This window comes from Capsicum annuum, chromosome 8 (genome assembly GCF_002878395.1).
Source record: "Capsicum annuum cultivar UCD-10X-F1 chromosome 8, UCD10Xv1.1, whole genome shotgun sequence".
NCBI classification, from domain to species: Eukaryota; Viridiplantae; Streptophyta; class Magnoliopsida; order Solanales; family Solanaceae; genus Capsicum; species Capsicum annuum.
This window is the reverse complement of record NC_061118.1, coordinates 160248250-160264395: the sequence shown is the minus strand read 5'-3', so window position 1 is coordinate 160264395 and position 16146 is coordinate 160248250. Positions and strand designations below refer to the sequence as shown.

The following is a 16146-nucleotide window of genomic DNA, read 5'->3' as shown; positions in this document are numbered from 1 at the left end:
AGTAAAAACGAACGGAGAGAGTATGTTCTTCCCCATGTATTCTTTCTTTAATAGAAAATTCAAATCAATGTCAAGTGCCCATTTTTTAAAAATAAACACATCCTAATCAAATTTGTCCAACCCGATTGGAGGCGCAAAAAAAAAAAAACACAAATAAATATACCCCTCAATTTTGTTGAGAAAATTCGAACGAGGAAATTGAGGAAGGAGTATATTTGTTTTTGTAATCTTTTGTGGGTCGGATCGGGGGCTTAAATTAAGGCGTGTTTTATTTTTAAAAAATGGATCATTTAATTTGATTTAGATTTTTGTGTTAAAGGAATGGTACATGTGAAATTTTCTTAAAATTTAATCAAGTATAACATCAACGATGAATCTGATCCCAAAATATGTGAGAGATGTTTGATCAATTTTCCAAAGCAGACACGAAGAGCTTTGTTGCTTCCTATTTGGTTTGCCATTTTAAGTAAAGAGGCTTCTTCTTGAATGCTTCCAGCTGTTAAATTAGGATTCGGCAGAGCCCAATAATGCAAGTGTTACGTAATAGTTTGAACTAAGATGAGCGTAAATGTATAATGATGATTCAGCGACTAAAATTGATTGGTATTGAGCACAGTTATTTTAGTACTAATATGGGGTATCCTCTAGAATGAGAATTGATGCAACTACAGAAGATTGATTGACATTTGAATAGAAGAAATATTAAATTTTCCATATCATCCTTTTAGTATGTGGATTGTGGGGTTATATCCTGTCACAAGGGTAGGACTCAAATCCACTATAGTATTTTTTAGTTTGTCGTGGGCATGCAACACCAACATTTCAACCTTTTTATCCCATCAGTAGATTTTCCACTGCTATAAGATCAGGCAAAAGTTTGAGTATACATCACTAGGGAAACATTTAACAACTTAGTCCCCAATATGCCACACAAATGAGAAAGGACTGTATGTCCACCATATATATACATTTTTCATCTGAGTCCATTAGGGTTATAAGCATGTGAACAGACACTTTTAAGTATCACTAATAGGTATTGCTACAAGCCGTTTGCATCTTCAACTATAAATAGCTTGTCATTATCTCTTATCACTTCAATTGAGTCGATTTCTGATCCTTCTTGATCCGTCACCGATGCATTTGTTGCATCAAATCCAAATTTCTGACCTGTACAATGCGTAAATACGTCAACGACAGCATCTCAGTTCCAAACAATAATATAACCAATTCTTTTCATGTTTTAACGTTTTATCATATGTATGATGTGGTTAGATTTGAAAGATTAGAAATTACATAGAAGTAAATTTACCTGCAATGATCTTGAGCTCTGCAAGTGAATTTGGAAGCCTAATTAATTTGCCAGGTTCACTGCAATGAGTTCTTCTCCTGATCACAGGATGGCCTCTGTATATGCTAACTCTAGAAGACATTTGATCCATATTACTTTCCGAGTTGTGCTGCTTCTCTTGTTCGCGCCATTTTTGAGCAACTTCATCCATTGTGTCAGGGACCATAACTCTGTGTCCTACTTCTCGTTTTTGCAGCATGTCACTTAGGTTCATCGAAGAAAGCTTGTACTTTAACTTATCATTGATTTCAGCTCCATTGATTAGAAGTAGCTTTACCATGTCTTCAAGATTTTCTTCCAATGCAACATGAATAGCAGTTGATCCGTCGCGATCTTTTGAGTCAACTTGTAATCCATGTTTTAGGAGTTCTTTCATCACTGTTAAGTCATTTTTTCTAGCTGCTGTGCATAAGAGTTCCCCAGCAATGTAGGGATCGGCGACGGAAGCCCAATGGTACAACACACGAAATGTTGAATGGTGTTTTGATGCTATAGCTTCCCACAATGCGGTGTGACCATTTACATCTGCATTTTATGGTAAAATCAACACATTTCTTAGCCAGTTGGACCTGTCGAACATTCTAGGCTTGATGAAGTTTACAATAATATACATCAAGGATGAGTACCTCGGAGGTGTATGTTGCATCCATGTCTAAGAAGCACCATGACACACTCTTCGTGCCCTTTCGATGCCGCAATGTGCTGATGCATCAGAAAGACAAACATAATGTCATAAACTGTGAAAGAGAAACTAATGTTATTGGCATCAAAAACATGTAAATGAAAGCATAGTCTTTCTTTTTTGGAGTAAATGTTGGCCACGAGGGGACTTACCAGTGGGGTTCTTCCTTGTGCGTCTCCGATATCAGGATCTGATTTTGCCTTGAGAAGTTCCTCAAGGAAAGTAGCATTACCTGTACTAGCAACAGTTATCAAGTTTACATACATGCTCGGGTCACCACTTGCTTCCTCAACTACATGAAGTAAATCTCCAAGCCTTAAGCCCTTGAGCTTCTTGTGATGCTGCAATTACCGTAACATAGGCACCATGTCAAGATTCAGCTCTAAATTGTCCCGTGGGAATATCACAGTGTATTTTGCACTAACCTGAAGGAAGTTCTTGATCATGATAATATTATCTTCTTGTCTGGTTTTCATTGCTTCAATCAAATTACTTGTTCTTATCTTCAAGAGCTGTGAAAGTGTCTTGGTTCGATACGTGTAGCTCTGAGGTTTGCAACAAAATGCCCCTACTTCTCCAATCATATCTCCAGATTTGAAAGTCCATACAGTCTGCTCATTCTCCAGTTCAGACTCAATCATTTCCACCTCCCCTGACACTATAATGTACAGCTCGTCAGGCAATTCGTTCTGCATTATTACATCCTCTCTTGGAGGTATGTACTCAGCCTTCATATCTGCAACCTGAAAGTTCATCAATTAGATACACAATCATACATGTATGTATGTAAAACCATTTTTTTTTTTTTTAAAGTGACGTCTTACCAAAAGTAACAGAATTTCCCTTGTGACACCTTTGAAAAGATAAACTTTCTCCACTGTTGGTAAAAACAAATGGTGCCTGATGCTCTTGCAGATTGTCTTGGGAAGCTGTTCAATCAGTTCCTGCTGGTTTAAGCTCTCTGCCCTGAATCTTAAACACATATAAGCCAGTATTTGGTCTTTTAATCTTGGAGGCAAGTGATTTCGACACACGAAATTCGACGCTGCTTCGATGCTATTTCTCTGCAACATACCATAACAAAATGATCACTTGTTTATTTAGTGCTGGAACATTTATTTATATACACTGTCAGTGCAAGGGAAAGCTAAGAGCTTACAAATTCCATGGTGCGACGAGTTCCTTCAACGACCAAATTGGTCATGTTACCAATAATATAAGCAGTGAGGCCAAGATTGAAGAGCATGTAGAAAATGATGAAGACCATTTCCAAAGTATTGACAGCATGGAGGTCACCATAACCAACTGTTGTCATGGTGGTGATGGACCAATATAAAGCTGCTATGTACCTAATTGCAAGACTTGTCTCCTTGTAATTTGGATACTTATCATCTAACCAAGTATTTCCTTGGTGCGGATATCTATCAGCTAGCAAATAGTAGAGGCATCCAGCACAGTGCACTGTTAATAGCGTCACCTGTAACATGCCACTGACTTGGTCAAATTTAGGAAACTACTTTACAGTTGAAATTCCTTGTTCTTTCTGTAACATAGTTGTGAAATCACACTCATCAATATGTAGTTGACTCATTGTTGTTGCAACTTCTATAACTGTACATAAATAAAATATATTATTTTTAAGTACTTACAAATAGAAGCCTCGCGCATCTGACCCAAAAGTAGCTGAATCTCATGTCCTTTTCAAGTCTGCCAATTATAAATTAAAAAAAAAAAAGGAAGTATAATTATTTTAAAATGATGTGTCTAAGTGCCATTGAAGTAATTTAGTAATAACAATATGGTAAGTGAAATTAGAGACCTGGTAAAAAATTGTTTAACCCTGCGAAGACGCCAAAATCTGAGCATTCCTAGGATAGAATAAGAAAGGCCAACTTGGTGTTTGCCAGTCAACAACAAGGCAAAAAGATCAAATGGTATGGTTGACGCCACATCCATTATAAACCATGTTGATAGATATCTGTATTATTATCATCGTCATCATATTAGACAAAAAAAGTTACTAAAAAAATTTCAACATTTATTCATATACATTAAAAAAGATTTTCGGACATGATATTAGCTATTCAAAAAGAAATTCTAGTTACATGATCTTTTTGCACCACGTTTGGGTGCCTTTCACTTATGATTTAAACAATAGTTATTGTTAAAAACTTTTACATTCTCCGTTTCTTTTTTAGTTGACCTACTTGATAAAATAATTTTTTTTTTAATATATTTGTTTTATATATAAAATCAAGAGATTTTATTATTTTCTTTTAATATTATTTCTATCATTAAATGACTATATAAAATTATATACTTATATTTTTAAAGTATAATTAATAAGGATATTTCATAAAATAAGATCCTAATAAATATTATTTTAAGAAGAGTGTCAAGTCTAACTACTTTGAAATTGAGGGAGCAATTTGGCAGTTGGCATATGCCATATGGTTCATATTATTATTAGTGCCTGGAGATTGAATTTATTTGTTTGTTTTGTATATTTCCGTGGACCTTTTCATATTGTATAGGCTATAGCCATTAGCCAAAAGAGAATAGTATTCCCAAATTCTCAAAGTGGAAACAAAAAGGGATTATGAATTGTTTATTGCTAATTCTTTTTGTTTATTTATTTTGTGTGGTGATGCATGTGGTGGGGGTGTTGGAAGAGGATCTAACGAAATTCTAATAAGTCAATAAGACGAGAGAATAAAAGAATACATGTAGATTTTGATATCTTGCAATTATTGAACATGCATCCAAATATTGGCAAATATGTACCTAATGTTCTAGCAAAGATGAGAAAGATGTTTCCTTTTAGAGGATCAAATCTACTTGCCATTACAAATTTCATTCATGATATACAAGAATATCAACCTTTGTAGAATTAAATAATTCAAAACGTTACTTTAATATATACATTTCTTTGACCCAAGAAAAAAAAAATTAAAAAGAAAAGAAGACGGGTCAATTTTTTCTAGATTGTGCTTTATACCTCTCTCACTATTTCTAATATATTCAAATATTCTATTTTTCTGATTCCATAGAACTTAACCCCACAAGGAGAAAAAAAAAAATTGAAGTGCCAAGATTCCACGTATGCAATAAGAAACACGACAAAATAATATATGTGATTGGTCATTTTGGACCCACAAAGTTTTTTTGATTTGCTTAATGTAGTTAAAATGAAGGTGCAATATTTCCCTAGTGATTGAATTAACATTAATCAGTGTTTTTCCTTGTCGGTAATAATAGGTAACTAGGTTAAGACTTTTAAGGCCGTCCAACTTTTTCCTGTACTTGACAAACAAAATGCATGATTAAAAAGTTTTATGTATTCTTAGTGCAAAATTTATGCACAATCAGATTCACTTATAAGGTAATTATATAAAAATATTTTGCATTGTATATTTATTTACCGAATTTAATCAATCTTAACTTCGTTATCACATGTTTTACTATAGATCGATAAACGATACTCATAAAAAAGTTTTTATTTTTTCAGTATGTGTGTATATATGTGTGTGTTACGTACCTTATAGCAATTCTTCTCCTGTCACGTACAAGGAGTTGAGTTGTAGCATCAATATAGGCAACAAAGAAAGTCAAGAAGATATCAGCAGCAAAGAAGAGATCAACAACGTTGTCTGTTATGAATAGAGCTCTGTTTGGGTTGGAGTGCATGAATGCTATCTCAAATGGAGATACCCATGCAGAATATGCCACCAATATTACCATTAACGTCTCCCAACACCTACATATATTTACACAATATCCATCTCACATATATATATTCAGTAAGAAATAAAGTTAATTTGTGCAGACATAAAATACAAGTTTAATTTTGATAATGTTACATCACAGTCATTAGTTAAGGAATTTATGCCCCACGCATATACAACAATAATATATCTGGTGCGATTTCATAAGTGGTGACCGGGAAGGATAGTTCGTACGCAGTCTTATCCTTGCCTTGATAAGGTAGAGAGACGGTTTCCAATAGGCTCTCAGCTCAAGTAAATCAGCGGCACCCTTACGCGTATATGACAAATATTACCCTATAGGACCACGTCTAATTATTGTAATCAACGTAACTAGTAACTACCATAGTGATTTAAAAGTACTTCTAGCATTTAAAAGTACTTGTCGGTTTTGATTTAAGAAATTTCACTTAAAAGAGTTTCAATTCAGCTTCGATCACCATAATAGTTTCGCATAACAAAGAAAACTTAAAAAATTAAAGCAGCTTGGAATAGATCCTTTTCTGACGTAAAAAAGATTTTAGTAAGATTAAACTAAGCAAGTCGTAACTCTAGAAAATTTCTATATTTAGGAATGACACTCCATACAAAAGCTTCTACTAGTTGGTACATACTATTTCTGACTTAGAAATTGCAAGAAGTGAGATTATACAAAATCCACAACTTTCTTTTTTTTTTTCTTCCTCTTTCTTCTTAGTAATTTGCCACCGAACCCTTCTTTACTCCAATTTTTATGACATGTATAATTATAATTTTGAGAGTGAAACTTTTTCTTTTGACTGTGAATGACATACAACCTCTAAGGTTCTTGAAAAATAATTTACGTATTTTGACACCTACATAAAAAGTACGTACGGTTAGTCAACAGAATTAATAAATTTAAAATATTTAAAGAGCATATATACGAATAAATCATGATCTAAACTTTTCTTGTTTCACTCTCGAAATCCGAAATATATCATATAAACAGGCACGGAGAAATTACTAGTATTTCATCAGTGTTAGAGTTTCATAATATAGAAGTTGAACTCGTTACTAATTCTAGTCACCTGTATGTTGAATCCATAGGAGTGATGACAAAGCCTTTCTCCTGAGTTTGATTTTGGTTGAAACCATTGTAACCAAGAGGAGGGAGAATGAGCTTTGACAAGTTCCTAAAACTGAGATCATCTGATGATGAAGTACCTGAATTGCTACTACCATGGCTATCATCTTGCACACCATGTTGCTCTTTCTGGCCGGCTTCAATAATCATGTTTTTTGTGAAGCTATTGTATGAATGGCTCATTTGCATATTGATATTAATAAAGATGTATCCAGTGATAGTACAATTGTGGGGTTTGATAAAGTTAGATTTGAATAATTGCAAGAGAGAAGTTAAAGAGTACTATTTTGGTTGTAAATGGTGTAGGTGATCATTCATAGAACGAAGCTGATTAAATTGTGGTGTGTGTGTGTGTCTGTGTGTGAGGAAAGAATGGAATGTGGGACCCTATGTGGTCCTATAATATTTATGTCAGAAGTGACCCTTTGAAAGATGCTATAGGAAATTGCGTTTGTGTGATATTGGACCCTTGATACTACATGGAAAATTAAATTGCCTTAGGTTGTGGTCGGTAGGAAGGAAGATGTTTTGTTCAACGTATCTATATCTAATCTAAACAATATTACTAAAGCGGTAGGGGTGACAAGATGGTGGAAACGAGGCTACGACAGTTGGAGGTAAAGATGAGGTACGTTGAATGCATAGTGGGGGGAAGTACAATTAACATGAAATGTCACTTGTGAAATTTACTTTATATAAAAAAAAAATTTATTTCAAAAATTTTGATCAATCGACCATACAAAATGAGATTTTTATTTATGATACGGTGTTGAATATTACTCAAGTTGGAGAGATGTGATATTATGTCCAATGTGTAAATACATATAGTGGAGGGCCCTCTTCGATCGACACGCCCCGTTTCTGTCGAGATATGGACATAAAATGTATTACAGTGTCTTTTAGCATTATTTTATGAACAAAGGTACATTTCATGTTGACATGTAAGGACTTTCTCTTTGGACAAGACAAATATTGGTATATGTATATGTTTTAGATGAGATGAATTGATCTGTATAATATAATGCTCATTCTCGCACTGCTGTGTGCATCATTCTTTAAGATGTCAATCACTTAAAGACAATACGTTTGAGTTAAGATTGTATACTAACGATATAAAAAATATGTCTAGTACTGGTTCAATGAAGTTGCCTTAGATTCAATTTTCCAACAGAGATGAACATTAGGTGATTTCTTCTCATATGTTCTAGTCTTGATGAACAGAGTTACTTGGTACCTGTTGCTGGTGGGAGGTGACAGGTATCCCGTGAAATTAATCGAGGTGTACACAAGTTGACCCTGACACAACGGTTATCAAAGAAAAAATTAACGCAATTGAATTATTTTTAAAATTTAAAGGCAATTAGAGATGTAATTATTATATATAATTTAATCAGTAATTTGGTGAAAATGACAACACTTAGGAGATGGAGCCAGAATTTGAATTTTATGTATGGATTATATATTCTATGATAGCAACAACATAACTGGGTTAATCTGAATTTAATTTTTATACATATTTAGTAATTTTTTAATACAAATATAAGATGTGGATTAAAATTATTGGGTTAGGCTAAAGTCTAAACTCGTATATCCTCTTCTAGCTCCACCCTTTCTCTAGCCCTCTCAGTTGTTTAAGTCCATTCATTTTATGCAAGTTTAGTTGACTTTAATAGCTGTTAGACCAGTTATATATAAACGCATAATTACGACCAAGATTAAAGTGTTTTGCATTTAATTTTACCAAGGTATTTCGGGAGAAAAAAAAGCCAGAAGGGCCTTTTAAGTTTCCAATTAAAAAAGAAAATAAGTGGGTCCCATATACTTGTTTCTTAAAAAATTTAAGTTCTTTGAATAATTGGGATAGTTATTGGACAATTATATTAGTTGTTCGCGCACTTGCTAAACAATTTCTCTCAGTTGTCGAACAATTACGCCTAGTTATTGAACAACTGTCGCAGTTGTTGAGCAACTTTGCAAAGTTGTCGAACAACTACCAAGGTTGTTCTACAACTGGAACAAGTTATTGGAATGGAAAAAACTTTTAAAAAAAAAGACTCAAAAAAGATTTGTCCCTCCCACCTAATTTAAAAAATTTGAAGGACTCCCACTTAATTGGACAACTTATTTGTTCTTTTTAATCCAAACTCCCATTTCGGTATTAAAAAGTCGATTTATTTTTAGTCCTTTTCGATGAATGCTTGATAAAAAAATTATTAACTTTCCGGAAATGGTAATCTTAATATGTTAATTGAGTGATTTAATTAAATGCACTTTCAAGACTTTATATAATGAATTAATTCATAGGAAAAAAAACTATTTTGCTTTTCCTTTTTATCCTTTCTTTTTTGGTTTGGGGGAGGGGCCGTATTGAATAGTTTGGCGGAAAAAAAAATTAGGTTTAACTTGTAGTTTGGCTTTGTATGTACTTCTGAAAGACATTACGTGCAATTTGGCCTACTAACTTCGATATGTTATTATCAGTAATATTGCATGATATCTTTACTTGGCACTCACGTGGGTCATGGTAGAATGATAATGATTACTCTATCATTTAGTGGTGAACTCAGGATTTAGAGATTGTAAATGTCCAGAAGGTTCGAATAAATATTAATGTCTAAAGCCTTTAAGGTTTCATTTGAAAATTAAAGGACCCAACTATCTTTTTGATTTACTTGGTGTTTTTTAAAATCTTATACCAATTTTTATATATTTTTTATACAATCATATTGAATTTGCGTCGGATTTAATGGGCATTGGAGCACCATAAATTGATTCGGGCACGTGATGAGGAGGGGCTTTGATGCTCCAGTGCGGAGGTGTGAGACACTAGCTATGGATGGTTTTAGGCCGGGTAGAGGTAGATCGAAGAAATATTGGAGGGAGGTGATATATTAGGCATGATATAGAGCAGTTACAGCTTACAGAGGATATGACCCTTGATAGGAAAGTGTGGAGGACGCGGATTAGGGTAGAGGGTTAGGGGGTGCGAATGCGTCGGAAATAGTAGGGGAGCGTTCTGTTTTGTCTGGAGTTTCTTGTTCATGGTGTTGTGGCTGTAGTATTATCTTGTGGCTAGCAGTATTAGTTTATTTTGCATACCGTACTAGTTTATATGCACTTATCTTTGTATTTGTTATGTTGTTATCGGTCCTAAGTCGGGGGTCTATCGGAAACCGCCTCTCTACTTCACCTGAAGTAGTGGTATGGTCTGCATACACTCTACCCTCCCCAGACCTCACTATATAGAAATACACTGGGTATATTGTTATGTTGTTGTTATTGTTCACCCTTGCCATCATTAATTATCGAGTTAAAACTGGAAATAGAAATTTTGTGTTGAGCCTCTTGCCTAGTTCTGCGTAAATTTGAATTTAGTTGAACTCCAATACGAGTATCAGATATCAGATGAGAAATTAAAAAAAAAAGTCTTTGCTAGGCTCATTGTCTTTATACGATTGTCTTGCATGTTTTAGACAAACAAGGAATTTGCTGAGTTTTAGCTTCTTGTTCTTCTATGTCCATATAATTGTCAAGTGGACTTTAACATATGTAACCACAACCAAGCATTCAATTTAACGTATATTAAGTCCTTCACAACACACACGATGTATGAATTGACTTCAATTCTCTTCCCTTTTAAAAACGACTTATTATACTCTATTAGCCTTTTAATACCACATATTGTATGTGATAAAATACAGCATATTCTCCAATTAAATCACGACAAACTCATTATTCCTAATTTGTATTCATTAGACAATCGTAACATTTTATTTCAAGACATATTATGATTAAAAGAGGATGAGCAATCGGTTTAGAGTTTAAAGTTTATGAATTTCTACAATGATTCCAAGCTAATATACGATAATAACGAAACTCACAATCAAATATTTATAGACATTTACGGACAAAATTGTTGGAAACCCTTAAGGTACGTGTAGATCTATCTGCCTTTGCTAGCAATACATGATAACACAAAGAACCTCTTAGCCAAAAATGGAATTAACAAACAAATTTGTCAACCATCATGTTGAGACATAGATGATGATGAAAGGAGTCATATAGAAGCTGATAGAAACTTCCAAAATCCTAACAGTTTATATGAAAAGTTAGTTAGAGGTATGTAAAGTTAGTTAGAAGTTGATTAAGGAAAGAGCCTATTAAATGTTAAGTGTAGTACTTAAAGATAGGTCGGTTAAGAAAAATCTAGCTAACATATATATATACATATATACTTGTAATCTCTATAATAAAAGAATAAGGGTTTTACACATCAAAAAAGTGATCTTCCTTCTTGGTTATCTCTTTTCTTTCTCTGTTTTATAGTACTGCGTTCATAAAAGTTCATGGTTTCAGCAGAAACCCTCATGGTATCAGAGCCAGCGATCGAAGTCTGAGTAGATCAAAGTTGTTCTTACAAATTCGTGGGTCTGTGATTCTCAAAATTTGGGGAAAGAAAGCTTCAGCACAATTGATTCAATTCAAGAAAAGTTAATTCGAAATGGGAAACAGAGAAGAGAATGTAGCTGAAGAAATGTCTCGCGGATTTAACAATGGTGGCCATGGGAATCGATCGACCTTCAACAATGGTGGATATCCTAGAAATATAAATTTCACACCGTCTATGAATTCCGGACAAGGTATCGATTATAACCATCCTCTCTTTTTGAGCCCTGCGGATATTAGTGGGGTGAATCTTATATCATTTCAACTTCTTGGAACTGAAAACTATGCTTTGTAGAGTAGATTGATCCATCTAGCTTTACTTGGTCGAAATAAAGTAGGTCTAATTGATGGATCGTGTAGAAAGGAAGATGTAAGTGTAGAGTAAGAAGTCAGTGGGAGAGGGTGAATGCTATAGTTCTTTCATGGCTTCTCAATTCTCTGTCTAAAAGCCTGTTATGAGGAGTAGCCTTTGCAACTTGTGCTCAGAGTGTGTGGAATGACTTAAAAGAAAGATTTGATCGCTTAGATGGGTCAAGAACATTTAGTTTACACAAAGAAATTGCAACCTTGCAACAAGGATTCTGTATCTGTGTACTATACTAAACTAAAGAATCTCTAGGATGAAGTTGAGGCTTTAGTTCCATCCCTAGAATGTAATTGTGAAAGTTCAAAAGGGTTTGTTGATCATCTGAATAGGCAAAAATTATACCAGTTTCTCATGGGCCTGAATGAGTCTTATCATCAAGCAAGAAGTCAAATTCTTTTAATGATTCCTATTCCTGTAGTAAATCAGGCATATGCTATGATTGTTAGTGATGAGTGTCAAAGGTATGCGGCCACTAATTCTGGTAGCATGGGGATAAATTCTATGGGTTCAAGCAATGATGAGTCTACGGTAATGTATACTAGAACTGGTGCCAACTTTCATCAAATCACTAGAAATACTGGATCACAGACAGGTGCTGGTCAATCTCATAACAAGTTTAAAAAAACCTATGGTGTTATTTGTGACTTCTGTAGATGCAGAGGGCATACTAAAGATCAATGCTACAAGCTAGTTGGATATCCTACTGACTTTAAGTCAAAAAAAGGTGTATAATGAAGGGAACAGTGCTGCTTATAATGTACTCAGTGACAATGTTGCAAATAGTGGTTTCAACTATGGGCTTAACACAAATGTAGTGATGTATCCAAGAGGAAAGCAAGTAGATGATCACTTTAACCAGGACTCAAATCAAATAAGTGAGTATGCAAAACAACTTCAAGGATGCACCTTCACTAGAGAACAGTATGATCAAATCCTGCAAATGCTTAAGCAAACTCAAAGACATGGAGACATCAAGCTTGCTGCAGACCATGTTAATTCAGTCAATACAGTAGGTAAAGCTCTATTAGTCTCTGAAAATAAAAATGTATGGATTATAGATACGGGGGCAACAAATCATATGGTATCCAAGATTAACATGCTTAGTCAAGATTCTATAGTAAAGACACAAAGTCCTAAGCCAATTTATTTAGCCAATAGTGAGGTATCAAGGGTCACTCATATAGGTTCATGTGTTATTTCTCCAAGAAGCATCATAACTAATGTGTTTCACATTTCAGAATTCAAGTATAACCTTATGTCAGTGAGTAAAGTGACTCAAGAGTTGGGATGCTCTGTCATATTTTTTCCTTATTTCTGTGTTTTTCAGGAGCTTCACACTGGCAAGGCGAGGGAGATTGGTAAAGAAAATACAGGGTTATATTTGCTATTGAATCATCCAACTCAGAACCAGTTACAAGATAATTCATCTGTGATGCAAGCTAACGCTGCTGGGAGACAAACCTTACAAGAGGAAGATGTAGTGTTATGGCACAAGAGATTAGGACATATGTCTTCTCATATGTTAAAGCAATTATTTTCAGTTAGTACTACAACAATAGACAAGTCTTTGAATGAATGTAATGTTTGCCCTCATGCAAAGCAAACAAGAAGTGTCTTTCCAGTAAGTAGCATCAAAAGCCTTGAGTGTTTTGATTTGGCTCATGTAGATGTATGGGGACCCTATAAGACTTCTACATTCGATGAAAATAAATATTTTCTTACGATGGTTGATGACTTTAGTAGAATGACTTAGTTGTTTTTATTGAAAAATAAGTCAGATGTATGTGTGTCTTTGCAGTATTTCCTACAGTTTGTTCATACTCAGTTTGGTAAATCGATAAAGCAGTTAAGGTTTGATAATGGATCAAAGTTTGTCAACTCTGTCTGTGATAAATTGTTTAAGAAAAAGGGGATTGTACACCAAAGAACATGTCCATATACTCCACAACAAAATGGAGTTGCAAAAAGAAAACATAGACACATATTGGAAGTGACTAGAGCATTAAGATTTCAAAGCCATATTCCAGTAAAGTATTGGGGTAACTGTGTTCTTGCATCTGTATATTTGATCAATAGAATGCCTAGCAAGGTTCTAAATGGCAAATTTTCTTATGAGAAGATATATGGAAAGAAACCAATGTTGACACATCTAAGGGTGCTAGGGTGTTTGTGCTTTGCAAAGATCTTGACAGAGTCTGATAAACTAGCCTCAAGATCTAAGGTCTCAATTCAAATGGGCTACTCAAAAGTACAAAAGGGATATATATTACTTAACTTGACATCTTATTCCTTCTTTATTAGCAGGGATGTCATATTTAAGGAATCAATTTTTCCTTTTTCTACTTTACTTTCTCAACAATATAAGGGTCCTTTTGTTGATAACATGATCAGTCCTGAATTGTTATATCATGTTGATAATAGAGGTTCTCTTTCTGAAATAGTTGGTGATGCTACTTTTGACCAAGAGTCAGAAAATAACTTAAGAATGGTCGAGCAGGATTCACTTGATCAATTGTCTGCAGAAGTTCCAGAAGCTGATAATGGTGTTGCAGACCTTGAGCATGCTCCACATGAAAATATGGCAAGTCAAGAGGTTGTGGTAATTTCTATAAAAAGATCCACAAGGGAAGTCCATCCACCTGTGTGTATGAAAGACTTTGTTTCCTTAAATATCAACAAAGATGTGTAGTACCCTATGTCTAACTATGTGGCATATGATCATTTGCATGAATCCTATTAAGCCTTCATTGCTGCAACTTCCGGGCTTACTGAACCTACAACTTACACAGAAGCAAGTAAAGATCCAAGATGGCTAGAGGTAATGCAAGATGAAATACAAGCTTTGCAAAGCAACCATACTTGGGAAATTACTGACTTACCTGAGGGGAAGACTGTAATAGGGTGTAGATGGATTTATAAAATCAAGTAAAAATCAACAGGTGCGGTTGAAAGATTCAAGGCAAGGTTAGTTGCCAAAGGATATAGCCAAAAGGAGGGAATAGGTTATAAAGAAATATTCTCTCTTGCTGTTAAAATGGTTACAGTAAGAACCATTTTGTCATTAGCTTCTTCTAGAAATTGGCACATTCATAAAATGGATGTGTACAATGCCTTTCTACATGGTGACCTACATGATGAGATATACATGGCGTTGCCTCAAGGCTTTATCAGTCAGGGGGAGAAGAAAGTATGTAGACTGGTAAAGTCACTCTATGGACTTAAACAAGCCCCAAGACAATGGAATCATAAGCTAACAGAGGCACTTCAGAAATTGGGATTCAAGCAAAGTCAATATGATTATTCTCTATTTACAAGAAAGAGAGCTGAAGGAACTACATTAATCTTAGTGTATGTTGATGATATGCTGATTACAGGAAGTAGTATGAAGCTTATTGAAGACACCAAAAGATCTCTGTAAAAGGCATTTAAAATGAAAGATTTAGGAGAATTGAACAAAGGAAATATGCACTTGAACTCATATCAGAGGTTGGAATGTCAGGTGCTAAACCAGCTGGAACCCCCATTGATGTGAATGTCAAGATAACCTCTAAGAATTATGATGATCAAACTGGTCAAAACAGTGAAGATCAACTGGTCAAAACAGTGAAGATCAACTGGTCTATCAAGGAACCTATCAAAAGTTGGTTGGAAAACTCCTATATTTAAACATGACAAGGCCTAATATCTCAAACAGTGTTCAAACATTGAGTCAGTTTCTTCAACAGCCAAAAAAGTCACATATGGATGCTGCACTAAGGATTGTCAAATACATCAAAAGGAATCCAGGTCAAGGTATACTATTATCTAGTAGTTCAACTAACATGGTCACTGCCTATTGTGATGCAGATTGGGCAGCTTGTCCTCTTACAAGAAAGTCTGTGACTGGATATATAATTAAGATGGGAAATTCGCTAATATATTGGAAAGCCAAAAAGCAGATAACAGTCTCAAGAAGCTCAGCTGAAGCTGAGTATAGAAGTTTACAGTCGCAGAATTAGTATGGCTACTGGGAATTTTGAAAGATCTAGATGCCGAGATTGAACTTCCAGTTAACATATACAGTGACAGCAAGGCAGCTATTCAGCTTGCTGCAAATCCAGTCTATCACGAAAGGACTAAACACATCGAAATTGACTGTCATTTCATCCGAGAAAACTTCAACAAGGGCTGGTCAATGTCAGCTATGTGTCTACACAAAATCAACCTGCTGACATTCTTACCAAAAGTCTAAGTAGAGTTCAGCATGAATTCTTGTTATCCAAGCTATGAGTTCTTAATATATTCACCCCTCCTAGCTTGAGGGGGAGTGTTGAGACATAGATGATGATAAAAGGAGTCATATAGAAGCTGATAAAAGCTTCCAAAATCCTAACAGTTTATATGAAAAGTTAGTTAGAGGTATGTAAAGTTAGTTAGAAGTTGGTTAAGGAAAGA

The 16146-nt window shown here is 34.7% G+C and overlaps 1 protein-coding gene across 2 annotated transcripts; it reads right to left on the bottom strand.

Annotated features, from left to right (window-relative positions):
• Positions 1–820: 820 nt before the first annotated feature.
• On the bottom strand, positions 821–7407 carry LOC107839923 (potassium channel AKT2/3). 2 transcript variants are annotated; one of them, XM_016683589.2, is made up of 11 exons: positions 6844–7407; positions 5569–5787; positions 3850–4008; positions 3680–3737; positions 3190–3507; positions 2855–3094; positions 2456–2773; positions 2183–2371; positions 1975–2050; positions 1310–1873; positions 821–1167 (listed from the first exon to the last, which is right to left on the bottom strand). In XM_016683589.2, the coding sequence occupies exons 1-11, from the start codon at positions 7086–7088 to the stop codon at positions 1040–1042; spliced, it is 2514 nt and encodes an 837-aa protein (XP_016539075.1). In that variant the 5' UTR covers positions 7089–7407; the 3' UTR covers positions 821–1039. The 2 variants fall into 2 exon arrangements, 1 of the variants encoding a protein (XP_016539075.1); XR_007043658.1 differs by lacking the exon at positions 821–1167 and having other exon boundaries at positions 1835–1873; positions 1975–2085.
• Positions 7408–16146: the final 8739 nt, after the last annotated feature.

Excerpts from the sequence above, each read along its gene's own strand:
- LOC107839923 (XM_016683589.2), bottom strand. The coding sequence starts at position 7,088 with ATGCAAATGAGCCATTCATACAATAGCTTCACAAAAAACATGATTATT. Across the intron at positions 3,095-3,189 it reads CTCGTCGCACCATGGAATTT|AGAAATAGCATCGAAGCAGC; the intron begins GTAAGCTCTTAG and ends GGTATGTTGCAG. Across the intron at positions 2,774-2,854 it reads GGGAAATTCTGTTACTTTTG|GTTGCAGATATGAAGGCTGA; the intron begins GTAAGACGTCAC and ends ATGAACTTTCAG.